At 42.0% G+C, this 17808-nt stretch overlaps 1 protein-coding gene across 2 annotated transcripts in view; it reads right to left on the reverse strand.

Annotated features, from left to right (window-relative positions):
* The window catches only part of LOC126109646 (zinc finger protein 791-like), a 91706-nt gene extending 74520 nt beyond the window's left edge, over nucleotides 1-17186 (reverse strand). The window contains exons 1-4 of one of the 2 annotated variants that reach the window (XM_049914695.1): nucleotides 16995-17186; nucleotides 16747-16869; nucleotides 16340-16615; nucleotides 13504-13626 (exon numbers count right to left, since the gene is read on the reverse strand). In XM_049914695.1, coding sequence (XP_049770652.1) covers nucleotides 13504-13626; nucleotides 16340-16615; nucleotides 16747-16869; nucleotides 16995-17057 — 585 coding nt within the window. In that variant the 5' untranslated portion in view covers nucleotides 17058-17186. The remainder of the gene's footprint in view (nucleotides 1-13503; nucleotides 13627-16339; nucleotides 16616-16746; nucleotides 16870-16994) is intronic. The other variant, XM_049914694.1, reaches the window with a different exon arrangement.
* Nucleotides 17187-17808: the final 622 nt, after the last annotated feature.

The following is a 17808-nucleotide window of genomic DNA, read 5'->3' on the forward strand; positions in this document are numbered from 1 at the left end:
CCACAAGAGTGTACCCTTAGACACAAAAAGTGGAGCCAACAACAAGAAGAGAAAATCAAGATAAGAAGTTTTTCTTTTGTATATCTTACACCTCTCAAAGCTTTCAAAATTTGTGCAAAGATGGAAAATTGTAATAGCGATGTGTGGGAGGGTAAGATTACGAGTGGAAGAGCATCAAACGGTCTGATAAATCCCAATAGCCTCTTTATCATGCCGATGGGTGCGCACGAGTCCGTTGTCTTCCAGGGAAACAGCTACTCGGCACTTACACTGAGAGACAGAGACAAGGTGGCGGCGGCTCCATTATACTCTGGGAAACATTCACGTGGGCATCCATGGGTCGAGTGGAGCTCGTGCAATGCGCTATGACGGCCAAAGAATATCGTACACTGGTTGCAGAACACATACACCAGTTCATGAAGATCATGTTTCCCAATGACAGTGGCATTTATCAATGCACCGTGTCACAAGACCAGGAGCGTTGTGGACTTGTTTGAGAAATACAGTGGCGAGTTCCAATTGATGTGCTGCCCCCCCCCCCTCCCCCCCCAGCTTGCCAGATCTGAAAGTGATCTAACACTTCTGGCACACAATTGAACGTGGAGTCAGAGATTGTCACCCTCCTCCCCAGAATTTACAGGAATTAGGTGACCTGTTCACTAACGCTGTACATACAGCAATAAGGAATAGCGCAGTAGGCAGTACAGTTGAAGAGGAATGGACATCTCTAAAAAGGGCCATCACAGAAGTTGGGAAGGAAAACATAGGTGCAAAGAAGGTAGCTGCGAAGAAACCATGGGTAACAGAAGAAATACTTCAGCTGATTGATGAAAGGAGGAAGTACAAACATGTTCTGGGAAAATCAGGAATACAGAAATAAAAGTTGCTGAGGAATGACATAAATAGGAAGTGCAGGGAAGCTAAGACAAAACGGCTGCAGGAAAAATGAAGACATCGAATGGCAACAAAACGACTATTCACGTTGGTGTGTAGTCTATATGAGTCTGGCGATATGCCATCTGACTTTCGGAAAAGCATCATCCACACAATTCCGAAGACGGCAAGAGCTGACAAGTGCGAGAATTATCGTACAATCAGCTTAACAGCTCATGCATCGAAGCTGCTTACAAGAATAATATACAGAAGAATGGAAAAGAAAATTGAGAATGCGCTAGGTGACGATCAGTTTGGCTTTAGGAAAAGTAAAGGGACGAGAGAGGCAATTCTGACGTTACGGCTAATAATGGAAGCAAGGCTAAAGAAAAATCAAGACACTTTCACTTTCATAGGATTTGTCGACCTGGAAAAAGCGTTCGACAATATAAAATGGTGCAAGCTGTTCAAGATTCTGAAAAAAGTAAGGGTAAGCTATAGAGAGAGACGGGTCATGTACAACAACCAAGAGGGAATAATAAGAGTGGACGATCAAGAACGAAGTGCTCGTATTAAGAAGTGTGTAAGACAAGGCTGTAGCCTTTCGCCCCTACTCTTCAATCTGTACATCGAGGAAGCAATGATGGAAATAAAAGAAAGGTGCAGGAGTGGAATTAAAATACAAGGTGAAAGGATATCTATGATACGATTCGCTGATGACGTTACTATCCTGAGTGAAAGTGAAGAAGAATTAAATGATCTGCTGAACGGAATGAACAGTCTAATGAGTACGCAGTAGGGTTTGAGAGTAAATCTGAGAAAGACGAAGGTAATGAAAAATAGTAGAAATGAGAACAGCGAGAAACTTAACATCAGGATTGATGGTCACGAAGTCAATGAAGTTAAGGAATTCTGCTATCTAGGCAGTAAAATAACCAATGACGGACAGAGCAAGGAGGGCATCAAAAGCAGACTCGCTATGGCAAAAAAGGCATTTATGGCCAAGAGAAGTCTACTAATATCAAATACCGGCCTTAATTTGAGGAAGAAGTTTCTGAGGATGTACGTCTGGAGTACAGCATTGTATGGTAGTGAAACATGGACTGTGGGAAAACCGGAACAGAAGAGAATCGAAGCATTTGAGATGTGGTGCTATAGACGAATGTTGAAAATTAGGGGGGCTGATAAGGTAAGGAATGAGGAGGTTCTACGCATAATCAGAGAGGACAGGAATATGTGGAAAACACTGATAAGGAGAAGGGACAGGATGATAGGACATCTGCTAAGACATGAAGGAATGACTTCCATGGTACTAGAGGGAGCTGTAGAGGGCAAAAACTGTAGAGGAAGACAGAGATTGGAATACGTCAAGCAAATAATTGAGGACGTAGGTTGCAAGTGCTACTCTGAGATGAAGAGGTTAGCACAGGAAAGGAATTCGTGGCGGGCCACATCAAACCAGTCAGTAGACTGATGGAAAAAAAAGAAAGGGGGTGACCTGTGCATGCAGACGAGTTGCCAACTCCCTCCAGTGACCTACTGAGGCCTCGTTGCCTCCATGCCACGACACGTCACTGCTGTTACCCGTGACAAAGGTAGACATACCAGATATTAGGCAGGAGGACATAATTTTCTGGCCGATTGGTGTACATACACTGGAGTTTTAAGAGGGTTCTGGTATGTGTTGTGATTGAACCAATAATCTCACAAATGACCTGTCAACCTGAGGCTGCTTGTGAACTTTTACCTTGACTATTTTCTTACAGACGCTTTCTCGTAGTTTCTTCATGCTGTAAACCTGCTGTGCAGTGCAAAAAACTCTGTTTGCAGAGGGTTGAGAGCTGTCAGAGCTCTGTAATCTACAAGCTGTGAAATGACATAACTGCCTTTTAAAGAACTCTCTTGTATTTTGTTGCTCTTATGAAACATTTACATGCATTGTATGAACAGGTCTCATATCAACCAGAAAAGCATTTTCGAAGTTAATATTGTTACATCACAGAAGAGAGTGACATTTTCCTTCAGCTTCGTTCAATTGGGCATTGGCATTGTAGATAGCACTTCTTTGTCTCTGCCTTCCAAAACACTGCCAAGCCATGATGCCAACGCATAAGCAAACCCTTCTGTCAGGTGGAGACGCTCTATAGCTGTCACACTTTCTTGATGCTTCCTTCATCACCTCTGCATTTACATTGAAACAAAGTGTGCACAGTTGAGATTCTCTAGATACTAACTACCTAAACAATGTTTTTACATGAAAATCTTTTATCTGATTGTGAGGAAAAGGTGGGACTACATGTTACACCACAACACAGATGAAATGAAACATAGTGATTACCCATTTAATGGCATGCCAGTTCACCTTAGGAAGGCAATGCAGCAGCAATTCTGCATGGTGCGGACTTGAAAAGTCCTCGGCAGCTTTCTGGAGGTATGTGTCACCAGACACCTACACACAGTTACCATATGCAGGGTGTCTCAAAAGACAGTGTATATTTGATGGAAATGAAGTCCCATGCTTCTTTACAGAGCGTAGGGGAACGATGCAGGAGACCCGCACCGCCTTACTAGGCAAGGTCCTAATGGAGGTGGTTTGCCGTTGCCTTCCTCCGACCGTAATGGGGATGAATGATGATGATGAAGACGACACAACAACACCCAGTCATCTCGAGGCAGGAAAAATCCCTGACCCCGCCGGGAATCGAACCCAGGACCCCGTGCTCGGGAAGCGAGAATGCTACCGCGAGACCACGATGTGTCAAAATACAATACAGGCTGAAGTTTACAGACATTATCTTTATTTATTATTCAAGTATACAGGTTAGGAATTTTCTTCTTAAAAAATGTAATTTAAATGCAAATCAGCATTCCTATGGCACTCATTTAAATGATGAACAAAATTTTGCATGACGGCTCAGCACGAAGATAGTGGGGTAGCTGCCACTTTGCTACGGATATTTTCCATAAGTTGATCCAGATAAGTCAGATTATTGACATATATTATAGATTTCACAGATCCCACATGAAAAAAAAAATCCATGACTCTAAAATCTAGATAGTGTGGGGGCAATTTATGTCATCTTTCCCAGAGATCAGTTTGTCAGGGAACATTTCATGAGCTCACAGATTAGATGCATAGATGTGTGTGCCGTGGTTCCATTTTGTTGAAACCACGTCCTTTTGTTACAACCAGGAATGTTTTGCAATTCAGTCACCAAAAAAAGTCATTTATCATTCCCATACAATGTTCCAAATTCACTGGAACAGCACGACCGTTCACATCCTTGAAAAGGTATGGGGCAATTAATCCTCGAGCCAACATAGCAGCCCTTGCAGTAACTTTTGGCAACTGAAGGGGTTTCTCATGCTTCTGTTTAGGGTAGCGGCAATTTTGCTATTCGATGTGACTATTCAGGTGAAAATAAGTCTCATCAGAAAACAAGATGATGATAAATGAAGGGCACTTAGTCACATCATTAACAAACTGCAGCCTATTCCTGGCATCCTGAGACTTTAATTCTTACACAAACTGGAATCTGTAAGGGTGCAGTTTGCCATTTTGCAGAACTTGGTGCAGTGATGAGCTATGCGCATTTAAAGAACTTGCACGCTTACGAATGGAGAGGTTAGCATCATCACGAAAAGACCGATTTGCACTCTCCACCGATTCACCTGTTCTGATGACCTTGACCACCCAGATTTTTTTCCAGTGTTGAACGTTTTGATCCATTTCCAGACAAGGGGAATACTTGAGGCATCAGTTACATTAGGCAACCCATGATCACTACAAAACTTTGTCCACATTACAGATGCCAAATAGCAATCTTTGTAAAATTCTCACACGGAGAAGGTGCAGTCCACTCCCGAGAAGGGCTCCATATCGACCGAGTTCCTAAAGGCCAAGCAGGTGATGAACGTAACCCACCCTGCCCCCGATTCTCCACTGATTTGCTTTACACGCACAGAGAGCTCTTCAAATATAAACTTTTGTTTGAGACACCCTGTATCACATGTTGACGGTCCGAGTGTGTGAAACATCCCACATGTGTACCATCGGGTTCAAACTGGGCAAATTTGGTGGCCGAGACATCAGTGTGAGTTCATTGTCATGGTCTTCACACCACTATAGCATTGTTCTGGCCTTGTGGCACATTAAGTTATCCTGCTGAAAGATGGTACTGCCATGGGGAAGATATCAAGCATGAAGGGAAGCAGGTATTTCATAATATTTTGTACATATTGCATAGCTGTGACTGTGCCTTCTATTACTCCAAGTCCCACGGATGCCATGGTGAATGTCCTCCACAGCATAATACTGTCCCCACAAGCCACATCCATGGCACACAGCACATTTCAAATACCTTTTCAACTCTGTGACGGCGTATCCACAGATGAATGTCAATCTGGTGTAATGAGGAACACGATTCAAATGACTGGGTGACATAATTACATCAATGTGTGATCCAATCTGAATTATCCCTGACCATTGCCTTCTTAATTGACAATGTCATCGTGTAAACACGGACACATGTTGGGGTTGTCTTCTGTGCAGCCTCATGTCCAACAATGTGTGTCGAATGGTGTGCTCCGAAACACTCGTGCCTGCAACACCACTGCTCTCCATCATTAGATCTGACACAGATTGCTGTCTATACGCTTTACAGGATGGGCAAGCATTCAACCACCACATTCTGTGATGAAGCACAGATGCCCAATACATTGTCTTTTTGTAGTTTCACCATCTTCCAACCTGTCTCCATTGGTGCTAATGCCAGCAGCCAATAAAGAACCAACTACCATTGGCATTTCTGAGATGCACGTTCCCACGTGCTGGGCCATAACAATCTGCTTTTTACCAAATCAATTATGTCAGTGGATTTCTCAACTCACGAGCTGTATCACTGTTAGAATGGTTACCCATCCATCTCTGTTCAGTGTATACAGATTGTTTGTTCTAACTTGAGACAGCTAAATATCTCAAAAACAATGCATCGCACAAAAGAAAGAAGAAAAAAAAGAATGTTCTACATGAAAAGTTAACATCAGTAATGAAGACATCTGTCTGTGCTTCAACTAGCCACCACCTAACCATCTCTCCTGCTTGGGTGTAGTCAGCTTTGTATTTTCAAATGACAATACCTCCTCCCCAATATTTGTTCCATATTTGAATCCTACACCAAAAAAAATGTACAGTTTAGTCAAACCATTGTCTCCTATTTGTGGTAGATGACATGGTAATTAACAAATATAAAGTGTGCCTGTTTTTGCAATTAAGAACCGACACATTCGATTCTACATTTAATTTACAACGTAAATGTAAACCTTTGTGCTCTAATAATTCCTATTGATGTTCAGACATTGTTCTAGTGTTGCAAATGTGATTGTACAGTACAAATAATATGGCAACACACTGACATTTCTGGCAAATGAGCTACTTGTATGGTAATGTAGTTTTCTGTTTGTTGTGTTGTAGGGCGCAAAAATGACTTGGGGTCATACACACTTGTGTCAGAAACGTAGGACATGAAGGTGAAAAAGTGTTAAAAACGACCACACATTAAGCCCAAGCGACTGAGGGTAGAACAGCTAAAAACAGGGACTTGCAGAAAGGTCCATAAAATATGCCATAGAGACAATGGAGGTTCTGAACTAAAGATTAAACATCCTTCGCTGTATTGTTACGATGGATAAAAAGTAAAATGCGATTGACAGTCTGTGTGCTGTTCGCTAAAATGGCCGATAACTCAGACGTCAATCATAAATGAGAATGTAAGTGATTACAAAAAAGGGCATTCCGTCAGGAAATGGTGAACTGTTAGAAGTTGAGGGCAATGAGCACAAAGTGGTTAGGATCACCACTTAACAAACGGCGATAGCTAAAAAGACAGTGCCCGATACGCACCTAGCTAAAATAATCTCCTCACAACGACAGGGTCGAGAGGAGGTCGGTCAAGCCCCTGGGAGAGGTTTAATTCCCAGGAGCTTGTTTCCGTGCAGGGAATACCAGTGGTGATGCCAAAGTGACAACGCCTTCAGACAGACGGCAACACAGAGATCGTCAGAAGGGTGGAAGAACTAGTGGCCTGAGATAGGACTGCAGCCTCGGCAGCAGCGTCAGCGGCCTCGTTTCCCATCAGGGACCCACATAAACATCGCAGTGGCTCCTTCAAGAGTCAGCAAGTGAAAGCTTTCCTAGGGCCATTGCACTACACAATGGACGGTGTACAGCACCCAGAGGCTCTGAAAGGCACCGAGAGATTCTGAGCGGATGACACAATTCATAAGCCTGTGTCGCCGGATGTACTGTAGTGTCGGACACAGGTTGAAGATTCAAATGGTTCAAATGGCTCTGAGCAATATGGGAAGAAACATCTGGGGACATCAGTCCCCTAGAACTACTGAAACCTAACTAACCTAAGGACATCACACACATCCATGCCCGAGGCAGGATTAGAACCTGTGACCGTAGCAGTTGCGCACTGCCAGATTGAAGTGCCTAGAACTGCTCAGCCACCGCGGCCAGCCAGGTTGACGAGCTCTGCTGTAAATACTAAGCAGTGTTCCAGGAGCCAATACTGAAAAATGTCGGTGCCAATGATGAAGGCACACCCGACACCACAGTCATTCTGAGAGCCACCAGTGTACACAAAGGAACTATCAAGAAGTTCCGTGCGAAGGTCGAGAAACATACGGCAATAGAGCACGGCAGGAAACGAGCGAAGTAAAAGGTGAACACGGACTGCGGCACAAAGCCAAGGTGGCGAAGGGCTCACACCAATTGGGAAAGTGGCAGTTAGAGTGAAGTTAAGCTGCCAGGGATATAGCTGAAAGCGAACTCCATGAGGTAACAGAAGAGGGACAGGCCCCATACTGGCCATCAAAGGAGGAGGCATACAGTGGGTGGCCAGACATGGCAGACAAATGGCCTGCATATATGCTAAGGAGAAAATCATGGCGGTATGGGAGTGGTTCCTCAGCAGATTGTGCGTAACGACTCTCAACTGAGTTGGTGTACAAGGCACCAGTGGGCAAACAGATGCCACTACAGTGGATTCCACTAAGACAGTATAAGATGGACAGACATGCAGATGCATACCGTATTTACTCGAATCTAAGCCGCACTCGAATCTAAGCCGCACCTGAAAAATGAGACTCGAAATCAAGGAAAAAAAAATTTCCCGAATCTAAGCCGCACCTGAAATTTGAGACTCGAAATTCAAGGGGGGAGAAAAGTTTTAGGCCACACCTCCAAATCGAAACAAAGTTGGTCCATTGTAATATGAGACACAATTTAGGTCGAATGAATGACAATACAGCTACAGTAGTTTGGTTCGGGTCGTAAGCTTAGCAGTTAAGCTTTACCACGTAGCCACTGCTATGCGTCAGGCGCTCCGTCCGTATTTATACGGGTACCCTTCGTTTTTCACGTGCTTCGCCTGGTTTGAATCGATTGCCTATTTTGCTTTGATCTGATAAGTGCCGTTTTCTTTGTTATAGGTGTTTGCGTCACTCTTAAGCTGAAAATGCATTACTGCACTGTGTCATGAATTGTTTGTCGCATTCTGATAGTTCGTGTTTACGGCCTGTCGCGGCTCGCGGCATGGCTTGCTTTTGTGCGCGCTACCGCCGCGTACAATTAAAACAAAAAAGAGAGGAATCGTCTCATTAGCGAAACAATGGCAAGAGACTGCTATTTGTTGTTACTTACGCTGCTGCTTTCTTTGATAATAATCAACAAGAGTCAAATAATACACTGCGTATGATAGAACATGTTCTGAACGAGAGTTAGGCGAAAATTTTTCTCCGTTTGAAAATCTTTGCGGCCGCTTCTTTATTACATCAAATTCTGCACAGAAATTAGAGTCATCTTAGATTTAAAAATCTAGTCACTTGCCGTGCTTCATTTCAGACTGTATCATTATTAGGCATAAGAATAATACGAATATAAACATGACACAATACGTATATTCTTCCGCGTTTGCTGTTGTCTCACTCTAGTTTCGTAGTTTATTAGGCAGACAGGATTTAAATGAGATAGCAGCAAACACGAAAGAATACATGGCAAAATGTTTATATTCGTATTATTCTTATGGTGAAGAGAATACTGTATGTGATTCAAATTTCATCAGGTTCCTATTAGCAACCATCTCTTCTCACAGATCGGAAAAAATTCAGAACGTGGAGTTGGCCAAATTGACAAACATCCCAAACAGTCTTGCCAGTCAGATTTTCGTAGTACACTGAAATTGTGCTACATTCGAAGATGAACAATACGGAATTTGAATTTACTTCGTTGGATAATGTATGAAAATGCAGTGGTCGAAACTCGCGGCGGAGAAAAAAAACTCGTCTTCCACTTTTTTCTTACATTTATTTACTGACGCAGAGGTTTTGGCGCCAGTATTTATCTTTGTGCCTACAAAGCATGCCCGTGTCGCGCTACATATATTCGACGGCAGAAGTTAGTTGTGGCGGCACGTACCAACATTTTTCATAACTTCCGCTTGCTTTGCACTCGATTCTAAGCCGCAGGCGGTTTTTTGGATTACGAAAACCGGAAAAAAAGTGCGGCTTAGATTCGAGTAAATACGGTAAATGAAATGCCCATACTCTAGGTTTGATCAGACAAGATACCAGTACAAACGGAGGAGGGTAGTCCAATCTGCTCCCCAGAAAGTACTGCTGAGGACACGTAGCAAACCGAGGGACCACGTACAGTGGCAGCCAGGTAAGACACATGGGAGGACCAAGAAATTTCCTATCAAGCATGAGCCCCAGGAATTTTGTAGTTTCAATCAACAGAAGAACAACAATTCTGGTAAACATTATTGGAAAACAGTGATCAATTAATTGTTATATTTTGACTAAAGTTCAGTCTTGATCACATCATTTATGTTTTAATGATATAGGTAACCGGTTTCGGTTCTTTTTACAAAACCATCATCAGACCTGTGGATAAATTTTAAGAAATACTAGATACCAATCTTTAAATAAAATGAAAGTGTCTAATGAAGTCAAAATTTAACAAGATAAAATAAAATTAATTATACCCATGGCTACCTTAGGATGGTAGGCGGAGCTCTCCTCGGTGCTATGCAGTCAACTGATGGTTATGAGTGCTGAGCACGAGCTTAAATATGCAGAGGCTCCGCCTACTTCCTGTCACATTACTTCACAATTTTAAAAATTTAATCAGCAGTCTCATCAGTTATTCAGATATACATAATGCGGAACGTACTCTTGGCTGCTACCATACTGCTATAAAGAATATTGCTATAAAAACTACAATTAAAATAAGACGACTCTGCAGCATCCAACAAAGATGCAATTGTGATGTAGGCGACTCGGTATAATCGATATATACCACAACGCCAAGGACTTTCACATCTTTGATGTAACTGACACTGTAATAGTATTAAGGTTGCCCATAGAGGGCACAACTATTACACATCGTAGTTCACTGTTTTTATCCAAAATATAAATAAGCTGTACACATACTAACTATCTGTTAATCAGACATTTAAATGAATCAATTTTATGTTATTAGTGTATTTCCTACTTTTATACTTTGACGATGGCGTCATATTACGAACGCTGATTGGCAGTTGTGAAGTAGTGTGACAGGAAGTAGGCGGAGCCTCTGCATATTTAAGCTCGTGCTCAGCACTCATAACCATCAGTTGACTGTGTAGCAGTGAGGAGAGCTCCGTCTACCATCCTAAGGGAGCCATGGGTATAATTAATTTTATTTTATCTTGTTAAATTTTGACTTCATTAGACACTTTCATTTTATTTAAAGATTGGTATCTAGTATTTCTTAAAATTTATCCACAGTGGTTTTGTAAAAAGAACCGAAACCGGTTACCTATATCATTAAAACATAAATGATGTGATCAAGACTGAACTTTAGTCAAAATATAAGAAGAACAACAGGCCAAAGATGTAAGGATAGGAAGGAACCAATTACACTGCCAGGAATTCATACAAACAGTTTTGTCAAAGGAAAAGCGAAAGCCATTGTCACTGCTCCACGAGTAAAGAAGATCAAGACAACGCCGGAAACGCCACTCGAGGAGACAAGTGTGCAGAAAACAATTCATGACACAGGTTGAAAAAGTGACAAGACAGTCAACTGCAGAATAGAGTGCTCAAAATCCACACTGTGCAGTGGTTGGTAAACTGCGAGACTCAAGCCACCAATACCAGTAGGCACGAATCATATATTCCATCACCTTTCAGATACAGATGGTGAGAGAAACGGGGCAGTAACTAGAAGGGAGGTGTTTGTCCTTACTGGACTTAAGTGTGGGTATGACACATCAGCATCTGTGCAAAGTGCCCTCTGCCTAAAGGCAGTAGCATGTATGAAGCAGAAAGTGCTTGAATGCAAGAGAAAAGTTCTGCAACATCTGGATATGAACTTCATCTGGCCCTGGGGTGGAGGATTGAGATGAAGTGAGAGCAGGACCTAGCTCTTCATAGTAAGGGTGGCACTGTAGCCCTCCACTTGTTTCCAATGGAGGAAGGCCGGGTGGTAGTTGGTGGAGCTTGAAATCTCCACAAAATTGTAGCCCAAAGTGTTGGAGATAGCAGTAGGATCCACTATGACATCATCTGCTATGGTCAGGCTGGAGATTGGGGAATGAACCTTGGTCCCGGAAAGCTAACACTGGTTGGCCCACTTGACTGAAGAGGGAGTAGAACTTTTAGAAGAACTACTAAATGAAATCCAGCGAGTATTTTTGCTATCTTGAAAAATGTGACAACACTGTGCACACAACTTTATAATGAATGCATTGTAGAATGACGGTTAGAAATGCTGAGCGCACGTCTCTGCCTGCAAATTGCGTCAAGACACACCTCACTCCAGCAAGGGACTTGGACAGGGCGCAGTACAGATGAAAAGCGAGGAATGGAACATTCTGGTCGGTAAGGATAACATTTGTAAAATATTCTACCTGGGTATCAGAACTACAGAAATGTTGTTCATTGAAGGTCTGCAGGGAGAAGACAAGCCTCCATTCGGCCATAGAAAGCTGCCATTTGGAGGTGCACTTAGGTAGGTGGGGTAGGAATTGGCAAGTGGATAGCATGAGTACGTGTTAGAGAGAACAGACCACTAGAGATAACAGATAAGCTGGGCAGTGCACAAGGAGAAGTCCAAATGGGAATAGATGTGAGTGGAGCCTCAGAGGAAAGTGGGTACTTACATGTTAAGGCAGATGGGGTTGAGTTGCTGAGAAGGTCAGTCAAGAGAGCACCTCTTAGACTGGTTCTTTGAGATCTCCAAAGGGGATAGTGGGCATTAAAGTCACCAAGCAGCAAAAAGGGGTGAGGGAGTTGTCACTGTGGTACAAATTCATGATGAACTAATCCTTCAAGGTCAAAGGAAACTATCAGCATGGCTTTGACATTTGACCGGATGAGCTTTTTTGGTCTCGTGGAACCTTTCCCGACCCATTGTGAAGAATGAACCTTGATCTCTACATCACAACCATAGATCTACATCTCATCAACAGTTATGATTCTCTTAAGAAACATATCATTCTCATTTGTGCAATCCGAAAGCTCTTCGCACACTGCCACGTGAAGATCTTTCCAGTCATGACTCATGAGCTTCGGAATGAACTTGGCGACAACACGATGCACTCCAAGATACTGTTACCGGATTTCATTATATGATCCAACTGAAATGTTACAGTCCTCTGCAATCTCTCGGAGAGTCAGTCTTCGATTGGCATGCACAAATTTGTTGATGTTGCTGACGTGAGGGTTATTGGAAGAAGCTGAAGGGCATCCTGAACGAGTGTCACCTGTAATTTCTGTCGAGCCATTTTTAAACCGTGTGAACCATTCGTAACACCAAGTGCAGCTTAAGCACTCATCACCGTAGGCTTGCTCCACCATTTGGTGTGTCTCTGTATCGGATTTCAAACTAAATCTAATGCAGACACATTGCTCCTTTAACTCTTCCATCTCAAAATTCGCTAACTGTGTGACACAACATTCTACTCGATAGCACTGATTGATAACTAACAGACATATAACAATGAAACTTCTGGCAGTTGCACATTAAACACAGGCGTGTGCGGGAGTGCCAACCGCATTTTGCATCAACACACCAATGGCGTGAAATTACAAATGTTCCAGACTTTTTTTAACACACCTCGTACTTTAAGTACAATACCTTACTATAGTGATCTTCATAAAGTCCACGACTTTATTTTCTATACTCTGAATGTAACAAACTTTGGTAAATCAGTATCTTTTCTATATCAAAATGTTGAATATAAGCAAAATGTATATTGTAATCAAAGTACTGAGGCTATTTTGGCACCGAGTTTGAGAGTGTTTGAAATTCTAAGCTTTCAGACAATATCTTTCAGAGCTGCAGCATCAGGGGGCCATTGTCAAGTCGGACAATGTAGGCACGGTTGTTGATTTTTGCTAGTTAACTCTTTAAAAAAATGACTGCCTACATACTCAGTGATGTTATCCATCTTATTTACATTCCTGTCAACGGCTCAACTCCTTGACTACACAGTGAGTTGATGTTTTACTATTCCCATCATTTATTTGGTACAAGTCATAAATATAACTATACATTACTCAACTATTGTGGTTGCTGACCTTTTTATTCTGAACACTGTTGTCTTTGGCCACTTCTCCACTGCAGTTTGTACTTTCTTCTTGATCAACAGCAACCTGATCTTGGGCAGTTTCATCTCCACTTTCTTCCTCTGTTGAAGATTTCTAAAAAATAAACAAAGATTATTTTAGATGAAAACAAACTAGTTTTCATCTTTAGATCAATAACAGAATTATATTTGGTGAAAGTGCATACAGCCCACAGAAACAGTAACTAAAAAGTTCAGAACTATTAGCAGATGAGCCTCGCTGTACTGTTGGGTCCTGACGGAAAATTGTGTGGGTTGACCAAAGCATCCGATCCCACCCGTCGGCTTTGACCCGTGACATAAGACTGTTGTGATGTGTGACGTCACGACGGCGCCAAATTTAGTTTGTGAGAATAGCGTGTTTGTAGGTGTCATTTTGTGTGATCAGTGTGATCTCTAGTGGTGTGTTCGGTGATGTTTTTGGTTTAGTTTGCATGTGTGGCGTGTTTATGAGTGGCGTATTGTTGCAGTCGGTGGTTCTATCTGGTGGTGTGTTTATGGGTAGTGTGTTACGTGGCATATGGGGTTCATTTGCGTGATAGCATTGCACGTGCGTGGTACCGGGACTGTGCTTTCAGAGGAATATATGTCAGTGAGTTAACGATTTTAGTTTTGTTATTTCGACATTACTGTAGTTTTTTTCTGTTTGTCGTGTGTGAATTTTGGTAAATTGCTTTTTTTATGTCTTTGGTAGGTATGGATATGACTGACAAAGTCAACAGTTTTCGGTTGTTGGTGATAATGGGGGACAGTGCATTGCCTCTAATAAAATTTCTTCAATTATTCAGATTTTTTGATGGAGTCGTGAAATGTTCAGTATGTTGTGAAGAAATAAGGCTTACTAAAGTTCCGGCATCTCAGACCAGGGACGGCTGCATGTGGAGATGTCGTAAGGATAACAGGTCAAGGGAAATGTTCAATTCCAATTTTGTTGGTTTTTTGAGGTAGTGATGATTGTGGACGTGGTTGTAGTTTTGGGTTTTATGATTTGGTATCGGTAGTTTCTGTTGACCAATATAGGTCAAGGGAAGTGTTCGATTTCAATTTGTGGGATCGGGAGCTGCTGTTGACTTATATAGGTCAAGGGAAGTGTCCGATTCCAGAGGATATTGTGTTTAGTGGAATTTGGGGAGTTTTGTGTTGTTGGTTTTTTTCGTCATTTTGTGTGGTTTGGTATAGTGGTGTGTGTCTAAATTTGTTTATATTTACTCTGTCCCCACCTAAAAACCCCCAATTTCCCACACTTGTCCTGTTAGTTGCATTAGGTTTTTTGTGGAACGTGTGTGTGTTGGTTTTTCAATGTATTTTCGTGTTTGTTGTCATGTTTAGGTAATAACGTCATAGGCGCCATGTTGGAGTCGTAGTGTATGGTCGCTTCCGCCATATTTTGTGACGTCATGGGTCAAAGCAGATGGGTGGAATCGGATGCTTCTGTATTTCTAATTGTGCCTGCAACAGCTTTGGGTATGACTGGTCAGTAGTATCTCAGCTGAAGGAAAGGGACAATCAACTCGCCTATGTCGTTAGATCCACTCATCTATGTCATCAGACATGATACTGACAAGTGGGACATTAGTCAGGTACTGGAGCTTCAACAGTCATTGATATACAGAGGTTCACTCTGACACAGATGAATCAAAGTGATGCGATTCACCAGCATCTGCGACATGTTAAGCCATTCAAAGAGCTGGAGCTAGTCAGAATATCATAATCTCAAGTAATGATTTCCCACAGTGTGTTCAGAACAGAGAAAAAAATGCTGTTTAGTGACAACAGCACCATAATTATCACAAATAATACACCAATACTGCTGACCAAAAGAAATTTGTCAAAGATGTCCACAAATGGTCACTGAACAACAGAGTAACACTAAATGTAAATAAGACAAAGTGTATGAACTCTCGACTGAACAAGAAACACGATGGTGCTAGACTCAAAGTGAATTATGCCTTATCAGAATGTGTAAATTAGACCTAATTCTTGGGGTTGCATGTTGACTGTCAACTGAAGTGGGCAGAACATGGGAAGGTTTTGGCAAGCCAATATCTACAGCTTCTTATGCCCTTCAGTTCCTTGCTCCAATTTGTAACATTTTGTGCCTCAATTGTTGCAGACAGACACTAAAAATACCATAAAAGCCATCTTAAAAATTTTCAAGGACAAGCATTAATAGATAAGTCTTGGAATACACAATAGTCCCTCACATATGACCCTCATATCGACAATGAAGGCACAATTAGATAAACTGCAGCATGCACAGAGGTGTTTGCGCAATCATTCTTGTTACTCTGTGGACATGAATTGAACAGGTAGCAACCCTAACGTGTTGCATAACAGAAAGTACCCTCTGCCGTGCACTTCACAGTGTTTGCAGAATATTGATTGAGAAGATTATGTCTACTATAGCACTGTTGTGTTTGGACAATTTTTGGACTGAAGACGCCTTTATTTTATGCTCTAATGTTGTAGTTGGTTGTAGGATTTATTTTGATAGTTAATACAATTTTTTAATTAGCAACTTAACAAATTTCTGAAAAAATTGATCAACACTTACGTTTTGAACACATTTTAAGCAGCAAGTTCTTTTATAGCTGCTTGGTAGGCTGGTTGCACTGCCCAAATCATGTGAAATCACACAAAAAACACTCCTCCTCCACCGCTGCCACCAGCACCTACGTAGTCATACTTTGGAAAGCAATATCGTGTGCAAAGCAAACTCTAGGTTGATGTGTATAAAACACTGCACTATAATATATCATGGCCGAGAGAAAGCATAACTGTGTCCATACCTCTGAATTGTGACAATCAGCTTGCGGTTCCAATGAGTCAGCCTTTGGCGTTATTTCAAAAAGAGCATCAAATGATTCAGCTCTCGGTGTTACTTCGAATCCAGCGGCGTTGTCTTGCCATTCCACTCCTGGATTATCGTCTTCTGCTGTATTCGCTGCATCGCTGCTGTGCCTGGGTAACTTGCATGCCTTTTCCCTCTCATCGAAGCAAGAATATGGCTCTGTGGCATCAAGCTGTCCATAATGTTTCTCTCTTGAACATGTTCCCAGCAACCCCTGTCAAGCATACATGGGAAAGAAAATTGATCACGTCATATATACCGAACTTATCACCGACGGCCTGTCTCGTACAGATTATTGTAAAATCATAACTGACATCAAACATATTCAGAAGATCTTCCTCATACCTGCAGCTGCTCTAGGTAATTAAGTAGTTTCTCAACAAATTCTTCATCCTTCTGCGCAAGGACAGCGTCGTTTACATCTGGATGTACGAGTATGTAACTATCTAAAAATCTGTGGCTCTTCAGCTGAAATAACAAGCTCAAGTCATCACTAACTCTACTGTACGAAATAAATAACACGCGAATTAACTTTACAACAATGGGACAAAAACCAACATATGTAACATGAAATAATGGTATTATGTACGCACAAACGCCAAAAAGTCGCCGAGGAACACATAAATACTCGTCAGTGTTTCACTTTGTATAGCCATTCGACGAGATGAGTTCACTACCTCACCGTCTTCAAAACAAAACTGACAGCTCGTCCAAAGAAGTTCGTATTTGTTTACAATGCAAAGTCGATTTTTGTTCCCAAATACATCAAGCAACTTATCAAGTAAATAAATAATAGTTTCATTTTTAATTAAAATCAACTACTCCTTATGCTAAGAGTATTTAAAGTGTGTCTCGTTATACGTTTCGCAGCTTGGTTGCTTTAAAATTGCTTCTGCAGTATTAGCTGCTATTGCATCGTACATGAACCTGCGTACTTGAAAAAGTACTTTCTTTCCTTTTAATCTTCACCTCAAACTTTTTAGTATTCCTTGCTTCTATAATATGCTATCGGTCCTGATAGTATGACAGTAATGCTGTAAAGTTGTGATCAAGGTGGCTAGATTCTAACCTCATTGGTTGTGGTAAACACAGTGATCTCTGAGTTAACAGCAGACTGCGGAATAAAGGCGCGGCAATACGAAAAGTACAGTTTGTGTTTAAAGCTAGCGCTAGTGACGTTCTACGTGGTATGAAGTAATTTCTTTAATGACATTGGCAGATCTTATTTAAGAATCAATTCTAACCACGCCACGAGTGGTAGCATGGCGCCTTGCCGTCTACCGTTGCTGAAATTTCCGCTGACGCTGGCGCAGTCGCACTCGGGCGGCTGGCGCGCGCAGATGCGTTCGCTTCCGTGCCGATCGATTCGCGTATCGCAGCAGACGGTGTTCGCCTAGCGAATCGCTG

This window comes from Schistocerca cancellata, chromosome 12 (assembly GCF_023864275.1).
Source record: "Schistocerca cancellata isolate TAMUIC-IGC-003103 chromosome 12, iqSchCanc2.1, whole genome shotgun sequence".
NCBI lineage: Eukaryota > Metazoa > Arthropoda > Insecta > Orthoptera > Acrididae > Schistocerca > Schistocerca cancellata.